Source organism: Erinaceus europaeus, chromosome 6 (genome assembly GCF_950295315.1).
Source record: "Erinaceus europaeus chromosome 6, mEriEur2.1, whole genome shotgun sequence".
In the NCBI taxonomy this organism is placed as follows: Eukaryota; Metazoa; Chordata; class Mammalia; order Eulipotyphla; family Erinaceidae; genus Erinaceus; species Erinaceus europaeus.
In genome coordinates, this window is record NC_080167.1 from 32,893,175 (window position 1) to 32,914,868 (window position 21,694).

At 39.1% G+C, this 21,694-nt stretch overlaps 1 protein-coding gene across 3 annotated transcripts in view; it reads right to left on the minus strand.

Moving 5' to 3' along the window:
• Positions 1-13,579, minus strand: part of CAPN9 (calpain 9) — a 138,009-nt gene extending 124,430 nt beyond the window's left edge. For 2 of the 3 annotated variants that reach the window (XM_060192019.1, XM_060192017.1), the window contains exon 1: positions 13,362-13,574. In XM_060192019.1, the coding sequence (XP_060048002.1) occupies positions 13,362-13,574 (213 nt within the window). Of the gene's footprint in view, positions 1-13,361 lie in introns of all 3 variants that reach the window. The other variant, XM_060192018.1, reaches the window with a different exon arrangement.
• Between the last annotated feature and the right edge of the window lie 8,115 nt (positions 13,580-21,694).

Below are 21,694 nucleotides of genomic sequence, written 5' to 3' on the forward strand. Positions count from 1 at the left end.
TATGGAGATCAGGTGGTGGGAATTGTGTGGAACTGTACCCCTCTTATCCTATGGTTTTGTTAATGTTTCCTTTCTTAAATAAAAATTTAAAAATTAGAAAAAGAAAACACAAGTAGTACCTGAACTGGAATTGGCGTATTGCTCCAAAGTAAGACTCTGAGGTGGGTGGGTGGGGAGGACACAGATCCAAGATGGATGACAGAGGACCTAGTGGGGGTTGTATTGTTATATGGAAAACTGGAAAATGTTATGTATGTACAAACTATTGTATTTACTGTTGAATATAAACCTTAATTCCCCAATGAAGAACTTAAAAAAAAGATATATCACAGTTACAAATGAAAGAAGGGTAAAGAAAGGATACTGAAGGCTACAAGAATAAAACAAAAAGTCATATACAGAGGAAAACCTATAAGACTAATAGTAGACTTTTCCACCATGTTATAAAAACCAGAAGAGAATGACAAGATATCTATCAAGTTCTCAATGAAAAAGGCTTTCAACCAACAATAGTATATCCTGCTAGACTACCATTCAAAATAAATGGAGATATAAAAATATTTTCAGACAAGCAAAAGTTATAGGAGTGAACTATCACCACACCAGCCCTGAAAAAGGTTCTAAAAGGACTCCTTTAAACTAATGTTTAATCACCAAAAAACTTTACATATATCAGAACACTCAAAAATGTGTTGAATAATGGCATTGAAATACCTTAAATTCATAATATCAATAAATGTGAATGGCCTAAATGCACCCATAAAAGTCACAGAGTAGGGATATGGATCAGAAAACACATCCCAACCATATGCTATCTGCAGGAATCCTATCTAACTCAATAAGACAAACACAGACTCAAAGTGAAAGGATGAAAAACTATCATATAAGCTAATGGACCACAAAAAGGGGCAGGAATAGCTACTCCCATTTCTGACACAGTAAACTTTAAAATAAAGTAATAAAAGATAAGCATGGACATTACATATTGCTCAGAGGATTAGTCAACCAAGAGGACATAACAATTATTAACATATACACACCCAATGAAGGCCCATCTAAATGCACCAAATACTGAAAAAAGCAACAAAAATGCATCAATAGTAACTCAATAATAGTAGATTTCAACACCCCACTCTCACACATAGATAGATCCCCTAAGCAAAGAATCAACAAAGAAACAAGAAGATTAATTGGATAAATGGATAGACTAAACCTCCTGGACATTTTTGGAATTTTACACCCCAAGAAATTGGAATACATATTCTTTTTGAATCCACATGGAACATTCTCAAAGAAAGAACATATGTTAGGCCACAAAGACAGTGTCAACAAATTCTAGAGCACTGAAGTCATCTCAAGCATCTTCTAATACTACAGTGGAGCTAATCTAACACTGAACAACAAAGAGAAAATTAGCACAAGTCCCAACATATGGAAACTCAACAACATACTATTTAACAACTACTGGATCAAAGAAGAACTCAAGGAAAAAATTAAAGTGTTCCTAGAATCAAAAGAAAATTAATATATAAAGTATCAAAATATTTGGGACATCACTAAAGACGGAAATTTGTAGCCATACAAATGCACACTGGGGCAGGGAGGAATCTCAAGTAAACTTACTTTATGCCTTAATGACTTAGAAGAAAAGGTACAAAGGAACACTAAAGCACCTAAAACACTCAGAAGGACTTAAATAATTAAAATCAGGGCAGAAGTAAATACCATCCATAGAACCATAAAAAAAAATCAATGAAGTTTTTTTTTTTTTTAAAGTGGGAATAGATGGAAAATCTCTCAGAATGGTCGATTCTTTATATAGCAAACCTACAGCCAACATCATAGCCAATGGTGAAAAACTGGAAGTATTCCCCCCTTAGACCAGGTACTAGACAGGGCTACCCACTATCACCATAACTGTTTAATATAATGCTGGAAATTCATACCATAGCAATCAGGCAAGAGCAAGGAATTGAAGGGATACAGATTGGATGAGAAGTCAAACTCTTACTATTTACAGATGACATGATAGTATACATAGAAAAACCTAAAGAGGGAATAGGGCTGTAGCACAGTGGGTTAAGCGCACGTGGCACAAAGCACAAGGACCGGCTTAAGGATCCCAGTTCAAGCCCCTGGCTCCCCACCTTCAGGGGAGTCGCTTCACAGGTGAAGTAGGTCTGCAGGTGTCTATTTTTCTTTCCCCCTCTTTGTCTTCCCCTCCTCTCTCTATTTCTCTCTGTCCTATCCAACAATGATGACATCAATAAAAATAACTACAACAACAAAACAATCAAGGCAACAAAAGGAAATAAATAAATAACTAATTTTAAAAAGTCTAAAGAATCCAGAAAGAAGCTTTAGGAAATTATCAGGCAATATAGTAAGATGTCAGGCTACAAAATTAACATAGAAAAGTAAGTGGTGTTCCTTTATGCAAACAATAAATTAGAAGAAGAAATTCATGAAGTGCAAGGACCGGCTTAAGGGTCCCGGTTAGAACCCCCCAGCTCCCCACCTACAGGGCAGTCACTTCACAGGTGGTGAAGCAGGTCTGCAGGTGCCTTTCTCTCCCCTTTTCTGTCTTCTCCTCCTCTCTCCATTTCTCTCTGTCCTAACAATGATGACATCAATAACAACAACAATAATATCCACAACAACAATTAAAAAAATAAAACAAGGGCAACAAAAGGGAAAATAATAATAAATTAATTATAAAAAAGAAGAAATTCTGAAATCAATTCCTTTTACTATAGCAACAATAAAACATCTAGTAATAAACCTAACAAAATAAGTGAAAGACTTGTATACTGAAAATTATGAGTCACTATTAAAGGAAATAGAAAAAGACACAAAGAAGTGGAGATATTTCATGTTCAGGGATTGGAAGAATTAACATCATCAAAATGAATATACTACCTAGAGATATCTACAAATATAATGCAATCCCCATCAAGATCCCAACCAATTTTGGGGGGGAATAGAGCAAATGATACAAATGTTTATCTGGAACCAAAAAAATACCTAGAATTACCATAACAATCTTGAGAAGAAAGAACAGAACTGGAGGAATCACTCTCCCAGATCTCAAACTGTACTGTAGTGCCACTGTGATTAAATCTGCTTGTTACTGGAACATAAAGTTATACACTGACCAGTGGAATAGAATTGAGTGCCCAGAATTAAGCCTTCAAACCTATGGATATCTTTGACAAAGGTGCCCAGACTATTAAATGGGGAAAGGAGAGACTCTTCAACAAATGGTGTTGGAAAAATTGAAACAGGCAGAAGAATGAAACTGAATCACTATAACTGACCAAACACAAAAGTAGAACACCAACACAAGATCTTGTAAGTTAGTCCAGAAATTGTTAAATACTTATAGGAAAATATTGGCAGAACTCTTTTCCATCTAAATCTTAAAAACATTGAAATAAATCCAATTACAAAGAAGACTAAAAAAATTAAACCAATAAGACTACATCAAATTACAAAGTTTCTGCTCAGCAAAAATCTCTACCCAAAGAGACCTCCAACAGAATGGGAGAATATCTTTACATACCATACATCAGAAAAGAGTCTAATAAGCCAAATAAATAAAGAGCTCATCAAAGTCCACAACATCAAAACAAATGACCCATCCAAAAACTATCACTATTTGTGGATGAAATGATACTATATTCAGAGAACCCAAACACTCCACCAAAAAACTACTGTGCCAGGATAGCCTGAGGGTACTTCTTCCCGAGCTAGTGCTCTCTGGGTTGGAGAGAACTCAACTGGAGCCGATCTAGGCTGCTGCGTGGGAGAGCGATCAGGAACTCGTGCCACACTAACTTTGCAGGAGATACACTCTGGAACTCTCGGAGCCGGAAAGCAATTTCCAAGTGTCTTTAATCAGAAGAGCAGCTGTTTTTATACTCTCCAAGTAGGGTGGAAACAGGATGTGATATAGAGAGGGTGGAGAGAAAGTGACTGGTGAAGATCAGAGTGTGACAAGGAGGGGGCGGAGCAGGTGAGAATCCTATCACTGAACCACCAATGCCCTGGAGGGAGTGCTTTATGTAAATGTAAAAGTGATTTATGTAAATAGACCAAAGCTTTGAATGGGATCAATAAATCCCTATATAGGCATATGGTTAAGCAGAAGCCAGGGGGAGCTGGCATACTATCCAACACTACTGGCAATAACAAATTTAGCAAAGTAGCAGGATACAAAAATTAATACATATAAATCTGTGAAACTTTTGTATACAAACAAGGATTCTGAAAATGGAAATAAAAGACTCAATCCTATTTACAATTTACCCCCAAAAGGTAACCATCACGAAGGATGTGAAAAGTCTTTATAACAAAAACTATAGGACATTACTTAAAGAAATAGAGCATACACAAAAATGAAAGAACACTCCTTATTTCTAGATTGGAAGAATAAACACTATTAAAATGGCCATTCTACCAAAATCAGTCTAAAATTTCATTGCAATCCCTATCAAAATTCGGATGGCATTTTTAAAAAAATTCTTGATTGGGGGATTAATGATTCACAGCCAATAGTAAAATACAATAGATTGTACATGTGTAGCATTTCTTAGCTTTCTACATAACAATTCAACCCCCACTACTATGGCATTTTTTAAACAAATTGAACAGCTTGTCCAAAAAAATGTTATTGAACCAAAAAAGGCCACAAATTTCCAAAACACTTCTGAGAAAAAAGGAAACACATGGAGGTATCATGCTCCCCAAATTCAGTTTATACTACAAAGGAATAAGTAATAAAAATGGACAATTTTTTTTCTCTGAGCCTGAAAGCTCCATTTCCCCAGAGACCCACCCTACTAGGAAAAGAGAGAGGCAGGCTTGGAGTATGGAGCGACCATTCAATGCCCATGTTCAACAGGGAAGCAATTACAGAAGCCAGACTTTCCACCTTCTGCATCCCACAATGACCCTGGGTCCATACTCCCAGAGATATAAAGAATAGGAAAGTTATCAGGGGAGGGGATGGGATACAGAATACTGGTGGTGGGAATTGTGTGGAGTTGTACCCCTCTTATCCTATGGTTTTGCTAATGTCTCCTTTTTTAAATAAATAAAAAATAGATAAATTTAAAAAATAGATAATTAGATCAACAGAGCAGAATGGAAAACTCAGAAATGAGCCCATACATATACAACCACATCATATATGAAAGAGGGGCCAAAATAATTTAATAGGTTAAAGAAGGATCTTCAACATGGTGATGGAAAAAATTGGACAGCCCTATGTAGAAAAGAGGAACTCGATCATCACCTAACACCATACACCAACATCAAATAAAAATGGATTACAAATCTAGCTGTTAGGCCAGAAACTCTAAAATTTCTAGAAGAAAATATTGTTGAAACGTTGCAGGACCTTCACATCAAAGATGCATTTGGAGACTCACCCCCCTGGGCATAGGACATGTAAACAAGAGTAAAAAAATGGGATTGCATGGAACTAAAAAGCTTCTACACAGCAAAAGCAAACTGCATAAGGATAACCAGGTAACCCAGAGATGGAAGAAGGTATTTGCACATCACATATCAATCAAATCAAACATGTACACAGAACTGGTACATATTTACAAAATAAGAAAAATGTAACCCAATAAAAAAGTAAGTCAGAGAACTAAACAGTTTTCTAAAGGACATATACACATAGCCTACAGACAGATGAATAAATATTCCACTTCAGAGAAATGCAAATTTAAATTACATTGAGATACCATCTCACACCTGAGAGAATGGCTCAATTCAACAAAACAGGATATGGCAGCTGTTGAATTGGCTGGGGAACAAATGGAAGTCTGCTACATTGGTGGTGTAAATGCAAACTGGTTCAGCCCCTTGGAAGACTGTATAGAGAGTTTTTAAATAAAAATGGAAGTACATTATGACTCAGCAATACCACTCTTAAGGATTTATCCAGAGGACACTCAAATACTAATTAGAATATACACAGGCACCCCTATGTTCATAGCTGCATTATTCACAATAGCTGAAGATGGAAGTAACCAGAATGCCCAGCAACAGATGACTAGTGAAAGAAGTTATGGGATATAAATTCCATGGAATGCTACTTTGAAATAAAAAAGGATGATATTTTGTCTTTTGGGACAAAATAGATGAAACTAGAGGTAATTATGCTTAGTGAAATAAGTAAAGACAACTACCAGATGGTTTTACTCATATGTTAAAACTAGAGATCTGATTTTCATAAACTTTCCAAAAAATAATAATCCAAACAAAACAGAAGCAAGCAAACTACTTAAAAGACTAATGAAAACTATGTGGCTATATCTAGAGGTTGAAGGGTAGCATAGGAAACTTTTTCTCTTTTTTTTCTTTTTTATATAAAGGAAACACTGACAAAAGCATAGGATAAGAGAGGCCCAACTCCACATAATTCCCACCACCAGAACTCTGTACCCCATACCCTCCCCTGATAGTTTTCTATTCTTTATCCCTCTGGGAGCGTGGACCCAAGGTCATTATGGGATGCAGAAGGTGGAAGGTCTGGTTTCTGTAATTGCTTCCCCACTGAACATAGGTGCTGACTGGTCAATCCATACTCCCAGCCTGCCTCTCTCTTTCCCTGGTAGGGTGGGGCTCTGAGGAATCGGAGCTCCAGGACACTTTGGTGGGGTTGTCTGTTCACGGAAGCCTGGTTGACATCATGCTAGCACCTGGAACCTGGTGGCTGAAAAGAGAGTTAACATATAAAGCCAAACAAATTGTTGACTAATCATGAACCTAAAGTCTGGAAACTTTCATTGTAGGTGTGTTGTATATTGTAATCTATAATCTTGTAACAAACTATGAATAATAGATAAAAATTGTTTAAAAAATAGTAATTGTATCCACATTGAATTCCACTGGATACACCAGCTTAGTAGAATTCTCTGTTCAGAGTACTGCATAATTTTAAATTTTAGAGAACACATTTCAAGCAAACTTGACCAGAAGAACTTCTGGAGTCTCCTGTGCTGTTGGCACACTACAAACCCAGGTCTGATATAGGTCTAACTAGTATCCTCAAGGCCAGTTTCTCTCATTTCTGTCATAAACATCATGTAGTCATTATTACCCTCATCTCCAAAATGACACGGAAGGCAGCTGAAAATAAAGCAAACAGTTCCTTTGTGACAGTTGGGCTTTCCCATGAAAGTTGTCCTCCTATAGAATGAATTAAACAATACCTTCTCTTTTCTTTGGCCTTTATTAATAGTATATTTAGGTGGTTTGATGCCCTGGAAGTGGGGAATTACAAACCAGGGACTTTATAGTGGTGACAGCAAGCCCTGTGTGATCAGTAGCGGGTCTTCAGAAAAAAGATATCCAATTTCTCTAAGACTTACTCCTATATGTCACATGAGCTAAATACCTATCCCCTCAACCTTTGTTGTTCTGGACTCATTACAGAATATTTAAAAGTGCCCTTGAGGCTGCAAAAGCTGAATAAGGGCAAGAGACTGGCATACTTTAACGATGATTCTTTAGTCACTATCAGGCCACTCCATCAGCTGGGTATAGTCCTGAGATTCCCAAACAGACATGATGGGCCTAGACCTCAAATAAATCCCTCTCCATTATTACTGGTCATCTCTATCAGGAACAAAAAAAGCAGACCCCTTTGTGGGCCCCCATAGGACCTTGCCCTCAACTTGGATCAACAATGGTAGAGAATGTTCGGAGGACGGACAACATACTCTATGCTACATCTGAGGAAAATGGGTCGATATTGGGGCAGCTTGGAATGTTCCTACCCATGACCACAGAATGTGAGCTCAGATCTACAGGGATGTCATTTAGGCTCCTAAGCTGAATATGGGCCCCAGACCAAATCAAATTTATAGGGTTTACAGTCAATAATATCTATACTTCTTTCCCATATTAGGGAGCTACTCTCTTCCCTGATCCAGCTTTCTGTTCCTTTTCCTGTCATGACATCACCTCCCCAGACAATAACTTGGATCCACCTACATATCAGATTTCAGGCTCAGGGGGGAAAAAAAACCCAAAACAAACAAACAAAAAAACTAGTATAGCCACAGGCCCTTTGGAATATAACTAAAATATGCCTACTAGCTATCTACAAAATGGAGATTCCCCAACTCTTTATCTGCACTATTCCAGCCTTTAGGTCCATGATTGGTCAACAATTTGTTTGGCTTTGTATGTTAACTCTCTTTCCAGCCACCAGGTTCCAGATGCTAGCATGATGCCAACCAGACTTCCCCGAACAGACAACCCCACCAAAGTGTTCTGGAGCTCCGCTTCCCCAGAGCCCCACCCTACTAGGGAAAGAGAGAGGCAGGCTGGGAGTATGGACTGACCAGTCAACACCTATGTTCAGTGGGGAAGCAATTACAGAAGCCAGACCTTCAACCTTCTGTATCCCTCAATAATGTTGGGTCCATACTCCCAGAAAGTAAAAAAATAGGAAAGCTGAGGAGGGTAGATAGCATAATGGTTATGCAAACATACTCTCATGCCTGAGACTCCATTGTTTTCAGGGTATCTCTCTCCCTCTCCAGCGGGGCAGTCTCCAGGGGAAAGGTAACGGGCTCATGACAGGGGTGACACGAAGTAAAAGACACCAGGGGACTCTTAGCATGCCTAGAATCTGAGTCCTCGAGTCCCAGAATCCTAGAGTCCATTTATTAGCAAAGGGGACATGAGTTAAATAGAAAAGCAATGGAGGTAATTATTATTGAAATATGTCAGAAATTACAGGTTTCTTAACAGTCAGCATGCCCCTAAGGTAGGGGACTGGTATGACAGGAATTGATGAGATACAAGACAGTTATTTTCCATGACACAAGCAACTTAATTATCCAAAGGTATTTGAGAGAAGCATAGGGGTTGAACCCATAGGGTGAGACAGAGAGAAGACAAATATCAAAAGGCCATATAGTTTGGAATTTCTCTTGTCTGGGGTCTGAGGTGTGTGATGAAGTGTGTGATAAGGTATGTTCTTCTATGATCAGAAGGTGACTTTGAATAAGTGAATCTGTGGTCATGTGGCCTGCAGTTAATGGAGGGAAGTACTGGGGTATCTGTGGGCCTGAGAGTCAAGAAGGAAAGAACCAAGTCTGAGTTTCCCCCCTTATGCTCACCTCAGTTGAGAGAGACTTACCAAGAGGTTATCTTCTCAGACCTCCATCCAAAGATAGGGGTGGTTCTCCCTAAGCTCTATCAGGCTTACACATGTTCCCAACACATTGTCCCAGGTTGAATCCCCCACACCACCATAAGCTAGAACTAAGCAGTGTTCTGGTTAAAAAAAAAAAAAAAGAAAGAAAGAAAGAATAGGAAAGCTATCAGGGGATGGGATGGGATACAGAGATCTAGTGGGAATTGTGTGGAGTTGTACCCCTCTTATCTTATGGTTTTGTCAATGTTTCATTTTTATAAATAAAAAAATTAGGGAGTCAGGTAGTAGCTCAGCAGGTTAAGTGTACGTGGCGCAAAGCATAAGGACTGGAGTAAGGATCCCAGTTCGAGCCCCTGGCTCCCTACCTGCAGGGGAGTCACTTCACAGGTGGTGAAGCAGGTCTACAGGTATCCATCTTCCTCTCCTCCTCTCTGTCTTCCCCTCCTTTCTCCATTTCTCTCTGTCCTATCCAACAATGACGACATCAATAACAACAATAATAACTACTACAACAATGAAAACAACAAGAGCAACAAAAGGAAAAATAAAAAAAAATTAAAAAATTAAAGAAATTAAAAAATAAAAAAGTGCCCTTGACCCAAAGAGCACCCTGGGGAACCCTGGAACTCTGCACCCATGACAGAAAGAATTGTGCTTTGGCTCTAATAAGCAATCATTCCACTGATAGTGTTACTCATTCATAAAATGGACTCTGAGGATGAAAGATCCTCAGCCAAAAAATTATACCAAGTTCTGGGCCTCATGAAAGCCAATCCCCACTGTGTGCTTATGGCTGTGGAGGTGTGCAGGGAAAAAGAGGTCCTGGAACAGCCAAAGAATGCTCAAGTGATTGGTGAAGATCACTGTGCAGGGAGGCTATGGACATGTGTATAAACAGTCTGTCAGAAATCCATCAGTATGGACTAATGGATGTCTTCAAGGAATAGGTGTCTGTTTCCAACTAAGATATGATGGAAGACATTACATGGAAAGCAGTAGTTGGTCTCAGGAATACAACCTGGTAATGAGAGGAAACCAAGAGTCAGCTGGATTTTGTGGCTGAGCTGCTACCCTTTAGAATGGGGCACTGTCACCTGAAATCCACTCCAACCTCACTTATATAACACCTCTAGTAGGTGATATGCCCTCTCTAAGTTGAACCTGTGGTCCCAGCACAGGACTTCAATCTATTGTCACTCAGGTTTCTTGGTGGGCAAGTTACCCTTTTGATATCTCCTTAATTTTTTATTGAGTTTGACTGTTCTTGTGCACCATGTCTCCACCCAAGGCATGGGTATATTTGACAAGGAGGTGGTGCTGAGGATGTAGCTTACTTCATCATCTGGGCAAATTTTTTAATTGCTAACTAGATCTATATCTATAAGTGTTGAGTAGAAATGCATACAGCACCCAGACCACAGAGGGCTTCTGAAGTAACACTGGTAATTCTTACATTTCCCTAATGTTCTCTAACATTCATTCCAATTCTAATTCCAGGGATTAAGCCTCTGTCCTACAAGAGGAACTACATTTCTTATTCCCAGAAACTTCCTCCAGATTTTAAGTCTCTAACATACAATGTAAACCAAGTCCATCTGAGTATGGTACAGAGGTGTTTCTGGGGACAAGAGTGGATGGAGGGAACAATTTCATCTGCAGATAAAACAAAGAGAAGATTATGAAAATTAATTTACAAAGATGGCATCACAGTAAATTTAAATAGAGAGGTAATCAATAAATAAAGTAAATGAAAAGATTGCTCAACTCTGTAAGAAGAGTGAAAAGAAGTGAGTGTAATAGGTGGATAAAGACCTCACTCATAATTTGGGGTCAACAATGAGAGATCAGTCATGAAGATAACCACTGCCTAGAATTGAGAACTGAAACTCTAACATTTCTTGTAAGGTTGGGGAAACTGTCCTGCTAGTATTCATTCTAAGAGTGAGACCTCTGGAAGTAGGATCAAAGACACTTCCCCACTGGTTTGTGTGTTCAGCTTTTGTCTCAGAGACTTTTCAACTTTGGAAAACAGAAGGTTAGTTGCTGGAGTTAAGTGGTGGAACATTCAGTAGAGTGAACATATGTAAGGTCCCTGGTTCAAGTTCCTGATCCCCACCTGCAATGGGGGAAGCTTCATGAGCAATGAAACCATGCTTCTGGTGTACTCTACCTATCTTGCCTTTAAAAAGGTAAGTTTTTAGTTACCAAATAACACTGTTAAGAAGAAGTGGTAGTGTAGATAGTAACAGTCTTAGAATGAGTAGGTGATAGTATGCCCTACAATTATGGTGGTAGAAAATAATGTATGCTTCTTATTTACTTGCCTGTATATTTTCCACTTGCTCTAAATGTATTAACATATTCAATCCTCACAATAATCCTATAAGGATTCATGGGAGGAGAAGGGGTGCAGCATTAATCCTTCCAGAGGAGGTAGAGAAGCAAAAGAAGTCATGGAGTCATCTAGTCCTGAGGCTAATGTATAGGGAGCAAGTAACTCAATTGAGGGCATTGAGCAGGGGATTTTATTAGAGATAATAGCATGGATAATTTGAAAAGGACATTGCTGAAATAGCTCAGAGGATACAGTCATTTTGTGATAGACATGTTAGAGTTAGCAAAATACTCGGCAATCTAAAGCAGCTTATATGCAAATTAGGGTGGAAGGATATGAAGGCAATATAAACACAGATAATAAGATACACACACAGACACAGGCACATGCACACCCTACATCAGAAAATAGCAGTAAATAGCTTACCACCACACAACTTAATGTGTTTTTACACTGAAATGACAGAAGATTTTATTTTGTCTTCTGTTTTTAATAGACAAGTTATGTACTTAAAATTTTGATGCCACGTGAGTGTAGGAAGATAGAAAGCAGGGAGATACTGTGAATACTTAGCTCATAGATATGTTGAGATTCACAATGATAATAGTTACCCCAACAATAGTACTGATAACAACTGACATTTACTGAATATATTTAGCTACACTGGTCACTATTGCTCAAACTTTACAGGTAAGGAGACTGAGGCTTGAGGGAGTTAAATCACAGAATAAATGAATGAAGGGGCCAACACATATGAGCTCACCAACAAGTACAACCCTGCTTGCATTCTCCAACCTTTCCTCACAGGTGCCATTCTCAGGTATCTTCCCACCTGAGAATGGGTGCCACCCCTTCTAGTCAGAGGTCAAACATTAACTAATCTAATTCAGCAAATATTGACTCCTTGTCCCAGTAACCACCTGGTAGTCAGTCCAGGGTTCACCATCTATAGTTTATTGGGGGTGGAGTGGCAGAAATGTTGGCTCCATCCAGGAAAAGAAATGCATAATTTGTGGAAAGAGTATTTATTTCAGTTGAATTCCATCTATCATATATTTTTAAGCATTTAGTGAGCATCCATGAGTACTCATTCTGAACATTCATTTCTGCCAGAAATTACTGAATACTGTATATACACTTCCTAAGCTTGTGCACACCAGTGATGCTGCATCTTATTCCTTCTTCATTTTGGTACTTGGATCCTGGCCCCTGGTACATGAGACTATTACTTGTCTTAGATAATTTTTAAAATTTTATTTATTCATTTATTTTTGCCTCCAGGGTTATTGCTGGGGCTCGGTGCCAGCACTGTGAATCCACTGCTCCTGGAAGCCATTTTTTTTTTTTTTTTTTACCATTTCTATTGAGAAATGGAGAAAGGAGGGGAAGACAGAGAGAAAGACAGAAACCTGCAGACCTACTTCACTGCTTGTGAAGTGACCCCCTGCAGGTGGAGAGCTGGGGCTTGAATCCTTAGGCCAGTCCTTAAGTGCTTCATGCCACGTGCACTTAACCCACTGCACAACTGCCTGGCCCTCTATATAAAACTTTTATATGTACTTTTACCTGTACTGTCTACTATAACCTTCTCTGACTCTATGCTCGAGCTTCAGTAGGAGTCATAAAATTGGATACCCTAGATACCCTGGTTACCCCCTGAACAGCTTCTGCTTGATATTATGTGCTTTTTGTATATTATTTACAAATAGTGTGGAATCCTAACAGTAGACTGGGCAGATGGTCAGTGAAATCCCTCCCCAACCAATACAAGTTTTCTTGCTGCTGTCTCATTGAACCTTTTCAGTCTCCAATAGTTGCTTCCACCCTTCTTACTGTACTCACCCCTGGCCGTTTCCACACGATGGGGATCTGGGGCATTTCACTGTAGAAAAGAGAGGAGCTATTGGCTGGAAAGTCTGCATCCTCAAACAGGATGGCCTTCTTCAAGCACTCCTGCCTTAGCTGCTCAAAATTTAGGCCTGAAGAGTGGGTGATGTGTGTGTCCTTGGGAGTTGTGAGATCCTTAGGCCCTGAGGTCCGATAGAAGTAAGGCATGGCTGGGCTTCTGAGAGCAGTGTTTCAGGTAGATGATAGATGGGAAGAAATAAAGTGCTGTGCCCAAAAAGAATGAACCAGCCACGGATACCTGACCTGAAAGGCCCTTGGTATCTATAGGTTTTCCTGGGAGTCTCCCTGATATATTAAGATGAGGCACACCCTTATGTCAAATTGTAGAAAAAGTTCTTTGGCTTATAAGGAATTTTTGCAAACCAATAGGGAGTTGCAAGATTCAGCTAGTGCTGAACAAGACAGGACCTCTGACTAATGCACTGAGGAGACTCCGTGAGAGAGAGTACTGCTCTATGAGGAAACAGTAAACCAGTTAATCAAAAAAGGATGTGCCAGGAGGCACTTGCTTTTCCCAGAGGAAAATGAACTATGCATTTTGTAATCATGTTTCAAATTAAGGAACTTCAGTTTGTGGTTGGAGGGTAGTTCAGTAAATCTTAGTAGTACTTACTATAAGAAGATTTTACAACCTTTTACAGGATGTCTTATATTAGAGCAGGAGTCAACCAACATTTTCTGTCTGCTATTAGAACATATTTCTGATTTAGTTAGTCTATACTGTAATCTCCAAACTTTACAGTTATAATACAGTGTTGTTAGGATATATTAGGACACAGGACAAATTTCCCTGGAATAACCAAAGTTGCATATTGCCTATTCAGAAATGAAGGTAGTTGAGAGAATGTGGATCCAAGAATGATACTTTTCCCAGAAATATATCTCTCTGGAAATAGGAAATAAATTTTGTCTCCCTGCACATGAAGGGGGAGACTGCTTCATAACCTGAGAGTCCTTCATTTTTTTTCTCTTTTTCCTCAGATAAGGAAAACAGTGCCTGGCTTCTTCTGGTATTTTTCAAATTTGCTTCTTTTAGGGATGGTATCAAAACAAAGATTCCTGGTGATAAATGTTCTGAGTCCTGGTGAAATAGGAGATCAGAGCCCTAAAGTCATCTTCCCTAGAATTTCTCCCCTTTGGAGTATGGAGTATGTACTTCTGGAGTGAGTACAGAAGGTGGGTGTTCTGGCTTCTGTAATAGCTTCTTTCCTGGTCATAGAAATCAGCAGGTCAATACATACCCCACCCTCCCTGTATCTATCTTTGCCTAGTAGGGCTCTGGATAGGTGAGGTTCCAGGACACAATGGTGAGGTCATCTACCCTAAGAGCTCAGGATAGAAACATTTTCAACTTGCTGGCTGAAAGGCATTGAGATATTAAGCAGGCGAAAATGTTTAATAAACATAAATCAAACAGTAGGAATAGAGCAGATGAGAATAGGCACATTAAGGTGGAAAGAACCTAGGATTCTATTTTAGGCATGCTCCTAAGATCACAGGACTTTAGTAATCTTTGCTTGAGCTTGATAGCTAATGTAGAGGTGGACTACGGATATTGTCTGGGGAGATGGTGTCAAACTCGAGAATAGAACTAGAAAGCCAGACTAGAGATTAGCTCCCAACTTGAAAAAAAAATAGCACATGAGCCTGTGTAACTCCAAGTTCCTGTCATTCTGAGCTTACAGTCCATGGTCACAGCTGGGAACATTCTAGGCTGCACTCATTTCAGGGTCATTTTTCCTTGAGTGGCAGAGTAGTATGACACAGCCTTCCTTTGGAAGAATGGAGCAGTCCTTACAATGGCTAGTTCACAGTGACATCAGTTAGAGGTCTAGACTCTTAGTATCTATGGGTAAATCCAAGAATTTCATGACTAGGACCCCATGTGATAAGACAACCTTGTATTGGTCAAAATGACCATCACTAAGTAAGCCAGTCTCTTGCCTTTTTCTAGATTTTGAAGTCTGTTCTTTGTTTCATGAGCTTAGACTTTTTTCCAGTTGTTAAAGCCTTAAATATCATTTATTGTATCCAGATCTGTATTAGGGTTACAGAGTCTGGCGTGAAATTAGGGAGGGGTAGATTTTAGCTGGGTCTTAGGTAACCTTGAGGTTTTTTTTAGAACATTTTTTACCATAGTTTCTGAATGGCTCTTCAGCTAGTCAAAGTTAGTATTTGGAGTCAAGAAGCCTTGAATTTATAAGTTCAGTAAAAAGTCTTGAGTTTGTACATGACCTCTCAACAGTCAGAAATATCCACTTATCTCAACACATTTTTTTGTTGAGTGTATCTTCAAACTGCTTTATAGAGTACATAGACATTGGAGTTGAAGACATATTGGTTCAACCACCTTTACCCTGGGTGACTGGCAAGGCATATGTGCCAATGTGAATGGGGTTGGTTGAGGTCTCTGGGATCTTTGCTAGCATTAAGGGAACAGAGTGATCCTGCTGAGTCCAGCATGTGAAAGGGTCAGGAATTATTAATTCCTATTTTGTCCTTTCTACCACTTGTCCACAGATAGTCTTATAACCCTCCTTCTGAGTATCATTTGCCATCACTTGTAAAGGTTCTCCTTTTGTATGTTTGCAAAATAAAATATTCTTAAATGGTTCTCTAGTAGAAATCATGGAGCTTCCACTGTCCTATCTCTGGATGGGACTTTTTTTATAATCACTTTGCTTCAAAGTGATTATAAAGAACAGCTATGGAGAGAAATCTACTCATTTTGATGACAGTTCACAGAAATGATAATCAGTCAGATTTCTAAACATTTCTTGATGAAAGTCCCACTCTTCCCATTGACTTGAACAAGGACATTAAAGTGAAATTCAATGTTGTCCCCAGGAGGAATAGAGAGACAAGAGTGAGAGAGCAAGAGATATATTATAGGGATATTGTAATAAACACTGCCTGGTACTAGAACAAAAGTAGAAACACTGACTAGTGGAATAGATTGAGAGCCCAGAAATAAGTCTTCTTACATATGGACATCTATTTTTTGACAAGGAGGCATAAGCTGTTAAGTGGACAAAGAAAAGTCCCTTTAGCAAATGGTACTGGGAAATTGGGTCGAAATGTGAAGAAGAATAAAACTGAAACACAACATTTCATCACACACAAAAGTGAACTTCAAATGGATCAAGGACTTAGATGTTGGCCAGTATCTTCAATCTTTTGGAAGAGCTTTGAAAGTAGAGGTATTAACTCTTCCTTGAAGGTTTTGTAGAATTCATTAGTAAAACTATCTGGTCCTGAACATTTGTTGTTTGGAAGGTTCTTGGTAACTGTTAGAAAATTTTCTTTTGGCTGTGATTGGCCTGTTCATGCTTTCCTAGTTACCCTTTATTTAATTTTGGAAGTTTGTACATATGTAAGAAATCATTCATTTTCTTCCAGGTTCTCTACTTGGTTGGTGGCATATAGTTGTTCATAGAAACCTCTCAAAACACTCTGAATTTCTGTGGTGTTTATTGTGATATCTCTTCTTTCATTTACATCCTATTGATTTGAGTCTTCTTCTTTTTTGTTGCTGTCAGGTTTATCACTGGGGCTAGGAGCTGGCACTATGAATCCATCACTCCCAGTGACATTTCCCCCTAATTTTTATTAGATTTTACAGAGAGATATTGAGAGATGACAGGGATACAGAGAGAGTGAGAGAAAGATAGACACCTGCGGACCTGCTTCACTGTTTGTGAAGCAAACCCCCTGCGGGGGGGGGGGTTCAGGGGATCAAACCTAGGTCCTTGCACTTGGTAATATGTGAGTTTAAAAGAGTGCATCACCTGCTGGTCCCCAATCTCCCTTAGTTTTTAGTGAGTCTTGCCAATGGTTTGTTCATTTTGTTTACTCTTGAAGAACCAATATTTAGCTTCATTGATTTCTGGCGCTCATGCTGGTGGCCTCACAACTAACTCACAGCTAATTGAGGTAAGCTGCTGGCTTCCCTGTTACCAGTTCAAGGGACTGCACAAACAGAAGGGAACTTCAGGGGAAAATTCAGGTATGAACAATCCATTGTATTCAGAAAAATACAGGGTATATATAGCAGAGTGGAACAAAGAACATTTTTCACATATGTCAATAATCATGGATTTCCAAAAGGTCAGTACCCCTATGATGGGAGAGCCAGGAATGATGAGAATTGATAGGGGTATTGAAAAGGTCAGCATGGTTAGTTACCATGAGGCAAGGGTGCTAATTAACTAAAGGTATTAAGAAAAACTTGGTAGTTAAACCAGCAGAGTGAGATAAACAGAGAAGAGCAGAATATTGATGTAAGATGTAATGATCAAAGAATGAGGAAATAATGTGTGGATCTCACTGTTAAGTTACTGACAAGGCAGGGTGGTGGAGTATGGTTTGTAAGTGATCAAAAATGGTGAGCTGATAGTGAACTTTAAGTGAACTTTCAAGCAGGCAACCATTTGGCTTGTAGCAGGGGAATGGGTTAAGTGTTACAGGGTGTAGGCCTTTGTGAAGCCTGGGAGACTGATAAGGGGGAACTGAGTCAGGAAAACTTTTCCCTCCAAGATCCATCCTTGGAAGGGAGAGGCTGACAGGTGGGGTGCCTTTTCAGACCTCCATCTTTAGGATGGGGGAGTTCCCCTATGCTCTACCATGCTTTCACATCATCACACAATTGATATTTTGTATAGCTCTCTTATTATTAATGTTATATATTTCTTCCCCAAATTTGGCTATGTTAGTCATTCTGGTTGCTTATTTCTTAATGTGAGCCTGTGAATTTCCCTCTAAATACTGCTTTAGTTGTGTTCCAAATATTTCGATAGCTTGTGTTTTCATTTTCATTATATTATATGAACCTTTTAATTTCTTCCTTGATTTCCTCTTTGAAAAAGTAGTTAAATATGGACTGACCTTTTTTGGATAGAAAGCTATAGAGTTATGAGGCTGGGGAGGAGGAAAATGGCATGATACTAAAGATTATTCCTCCAATGCAGTGGCAGTGAGACTCAAACCTGGTTTCCACATAGCAAAAGAGGTGAGCTGTCCAGGTGATATGTTTTGGCTGCTAAGAAAATATCTTTTTTTTCCTCAAAAGTTGTGGGTCTGCATCCCATCTATCCATGCACTCAAACTGACTCCAACCATAGGAATCTCTGACAGGAATTCTAAAAACTCCTACATTTTCTCATAAGATACCTGGTATGAATGTAACCCCTATCTCCACACACAGACATGTTTGTTTTCTTATGCAAGTGGCCTGAAATCACACATTAAAAGTCATAGAGTAAGAAGATGGATCAGAAAACACAACCCAACTGTATGTTGTCTGAAAGAATTCTACCTAACTCAACAAGACAAACACAGACTCAAAGTGAAAGGATGGAAAACTATTATACAAACCAATGGAACATAAAAAAGAGCAGGAACTGCTATTCTCATATCTGACACAATTGACTTTAAAGTATAAAAAGCAATAAATGTAGGGATGAACATTACTTAATGGTCAGAGCATCAGTATACACACACACACACACACACACACACACACAATGGAATACAACTCAGCTATTAAAAATGGTGAGTTTACCTTCCTCACCCCGTCTTGGGTGGAAATTAAAGGAATTATGTTGAGTGAGATAAGTCAGAAACTAAAGGACAAATATGGGATAATTATGGGATGATTTCACTCATAGAAATTAGAAAACAAGATCAGAAGGGAAAAGATTAAGCAGAACTTGGACTGGAGTTGGGGTATTGCTCCAAAGTAAAAAACTCTGGAGTGTGGGTAGGAGTTCATGTACCGAAACATGATGGCCTAGTGGGGGTTGAATTATTATGTAGAAAACTGTGAAATGTTACACCTGTACAAACTATTGTATTTTATTGTCCACTGTAAGATATTAACCCCACAATAAAGAAATTACAAAAACCAAATATATAAATACTGGGTAGTATGGAGGATTTGACAGTTAATCTAAAAAATGGCAAATCTAGAGTTAGGATGGTTTAGTAAAATGTGGAAATATATATATCCCTGTGATGATGATTCCACAAACTACTATCTCATCAGTAAAATAATGAATCATGTCAATCTTTTTGGTGGTAAACAGTTAACCCAGGAGAGAACTTACTTTATCATATATAAAGAACTGGGTTTGAACTCCAGTACTACTAGGAAACACCATGGAAGGCAGCTGAATAGCTCTCTATATGGTGGAACTGTGTGGTGCTATCCCCATCATCTTCCCTTTCCCTTCATTTTTACAATACATTTTTAAAATTTTATTTATTTATTTATTTATTGTTTTATTTTATTTAATTTTTTTATTTTTATTTAAGAAAGGATTAATTAACAAAACCATAGGGTAGGAGGGGTACAACTCCACACAATTCCCACCACCCAATCTCCATATCCCACCCCCTCCCCTGATAGCTTTCCCATTCTCCATCCCTCTGGGAGCATGGACCCAGTATCACTATGGGTTGCAGAAGGTAGAAGGTCTGGCTTCTGTAATTGCTTCCCTGCTGAACATGGGCGTTGACTGGTCGGTCCATACTCCCAGTCTGCCTCTCTCTTTCCCTAGTAGGGTGTGTCTCTGGGGATGCTGAGCTCCAGGACACATTGGTGGGGTCTTCAATCTAGGGAAGCCCGGCCAGCATCCTGATGGCATCTGGAACCTGGTGACTGAAAAGAGAGTTACATACGAAGCCAAACAAATTGTTGAGCAATCATGGACCCAAATCTTGAATTAGTGGAGAGGAAGTGTTAGGGAGGTACTCACTGCAAACTCTACTGTACTTCTGCTTTCAGGTATATATTTTGCAGTAGTTATAGATACGTGTGAAGATATGCTCTCTCTCACAGAACCTGGTGTATATCTACGTTTTGGGACTTTGTTAGAAAGTGAACCACCTGAGATGGAATTAGAGTATACTATGAAAGGAAAGGTCTCACCCGAGTAATGAAGCTGAAGGGTTGTCATTCCACACGTGAAGTCTCTGGACACAGTCTGAAGTGAAGCATGTTGAGGTGGCAATCGTTGTGTTGGTTAGGTTGTGATCGGCAGATGCAATATTATTTGATATGGATTGGGAGAGGCATACGGGAGAGTGGGCCCTATCCAATGGTTCCAGGACTGGGGGAAGTAGAGGCTCTATAGTGGAGATGTGAGGTTCCTGCTGTCTTAGGGTTCAAAAAGACAATCAATATAACTATCTATTTACTTTGGTGCCCTACTTACAATTTGGTGAGGTCCTGCTTTTAATTTCCCTTTCAGATCTTCTTACTCAACTTCTGTTGATGAGTGGGATCATCCCATACTCATCTTTATCTTTCTGACTTAGCTCACTTAACATAATTCCTTCTAGCTCTGTCCAAGATGGGTCAGCGAAGGTGGGTTCATTGTTCTTGACAGCTGCATAGTATTCCATTGTGTATATATACCACAGCTTTCTCAGCCACTCATCTGTTGTTGGGCACCTGGGTTGCTTCCAGGTTTTAGCTATTATGAATTGTGCTGCTATGAACATAGGAGTACACACCTCTTTTTGGTTGGGTGTTATGGAGTCCTTGGGGTATAACCCCAGGAGAGGAATTACTGGATCATATGGAAGGTCCATGTCTAGCCTTCTGAGAGTTTTCCGGACTGCTCTCCACAGAGGCTGTACCAATTTACATTCCCACCAGCAATGTAAAAGGGTTCCTCTGTCCCCACAACCTCTCCAGCATTTGTTGCTGCTGTCCTTTTTGATGTATGCCATTCAGGAGTGAGGTGGTATCTTAGCATTGTCTTAATTTGCATTTCTCTGACAATCAGTGACCTAGAGCAGTTTTTCATATGTTTCTTAGCTTTTTGGATCTCCTCTGTAGTGAATGTTTTGTTCATATCCTCTGCCCATTTTTGGACGGGGTCATTTGCTTTTTTGGTGCTAAGTTTGCTAAGCTCTTTATATATTTTGGTGATTAGTTTCTTGTCTGATGTCTGGCATGTGAAGATCTTCTCCCATTCTGTGAGGGGTTTCTTTGTTTAATAGTTTCTTTGGATGTGCAGAAGCTTTTCAATTTGATGTAGTCCCATTGGTTTGTTTCTGCTTTAGTCTTCCTTGCAATTGGGTTTGATTCATCAAAGATGTCCTTGAGGTGTAGGTGGGAAAGTGTTTTACCAATTTTTCCTCTAAGTATTTGACTGTTTCTGGTCTGACATCTAGGTCTTTGATCCACTTGGAGTTAATTTTTGTTTCCGGTGAGATAAAGTGGTTCAATTTCATTCTTCTGCATGTTACAACCCAGTTTC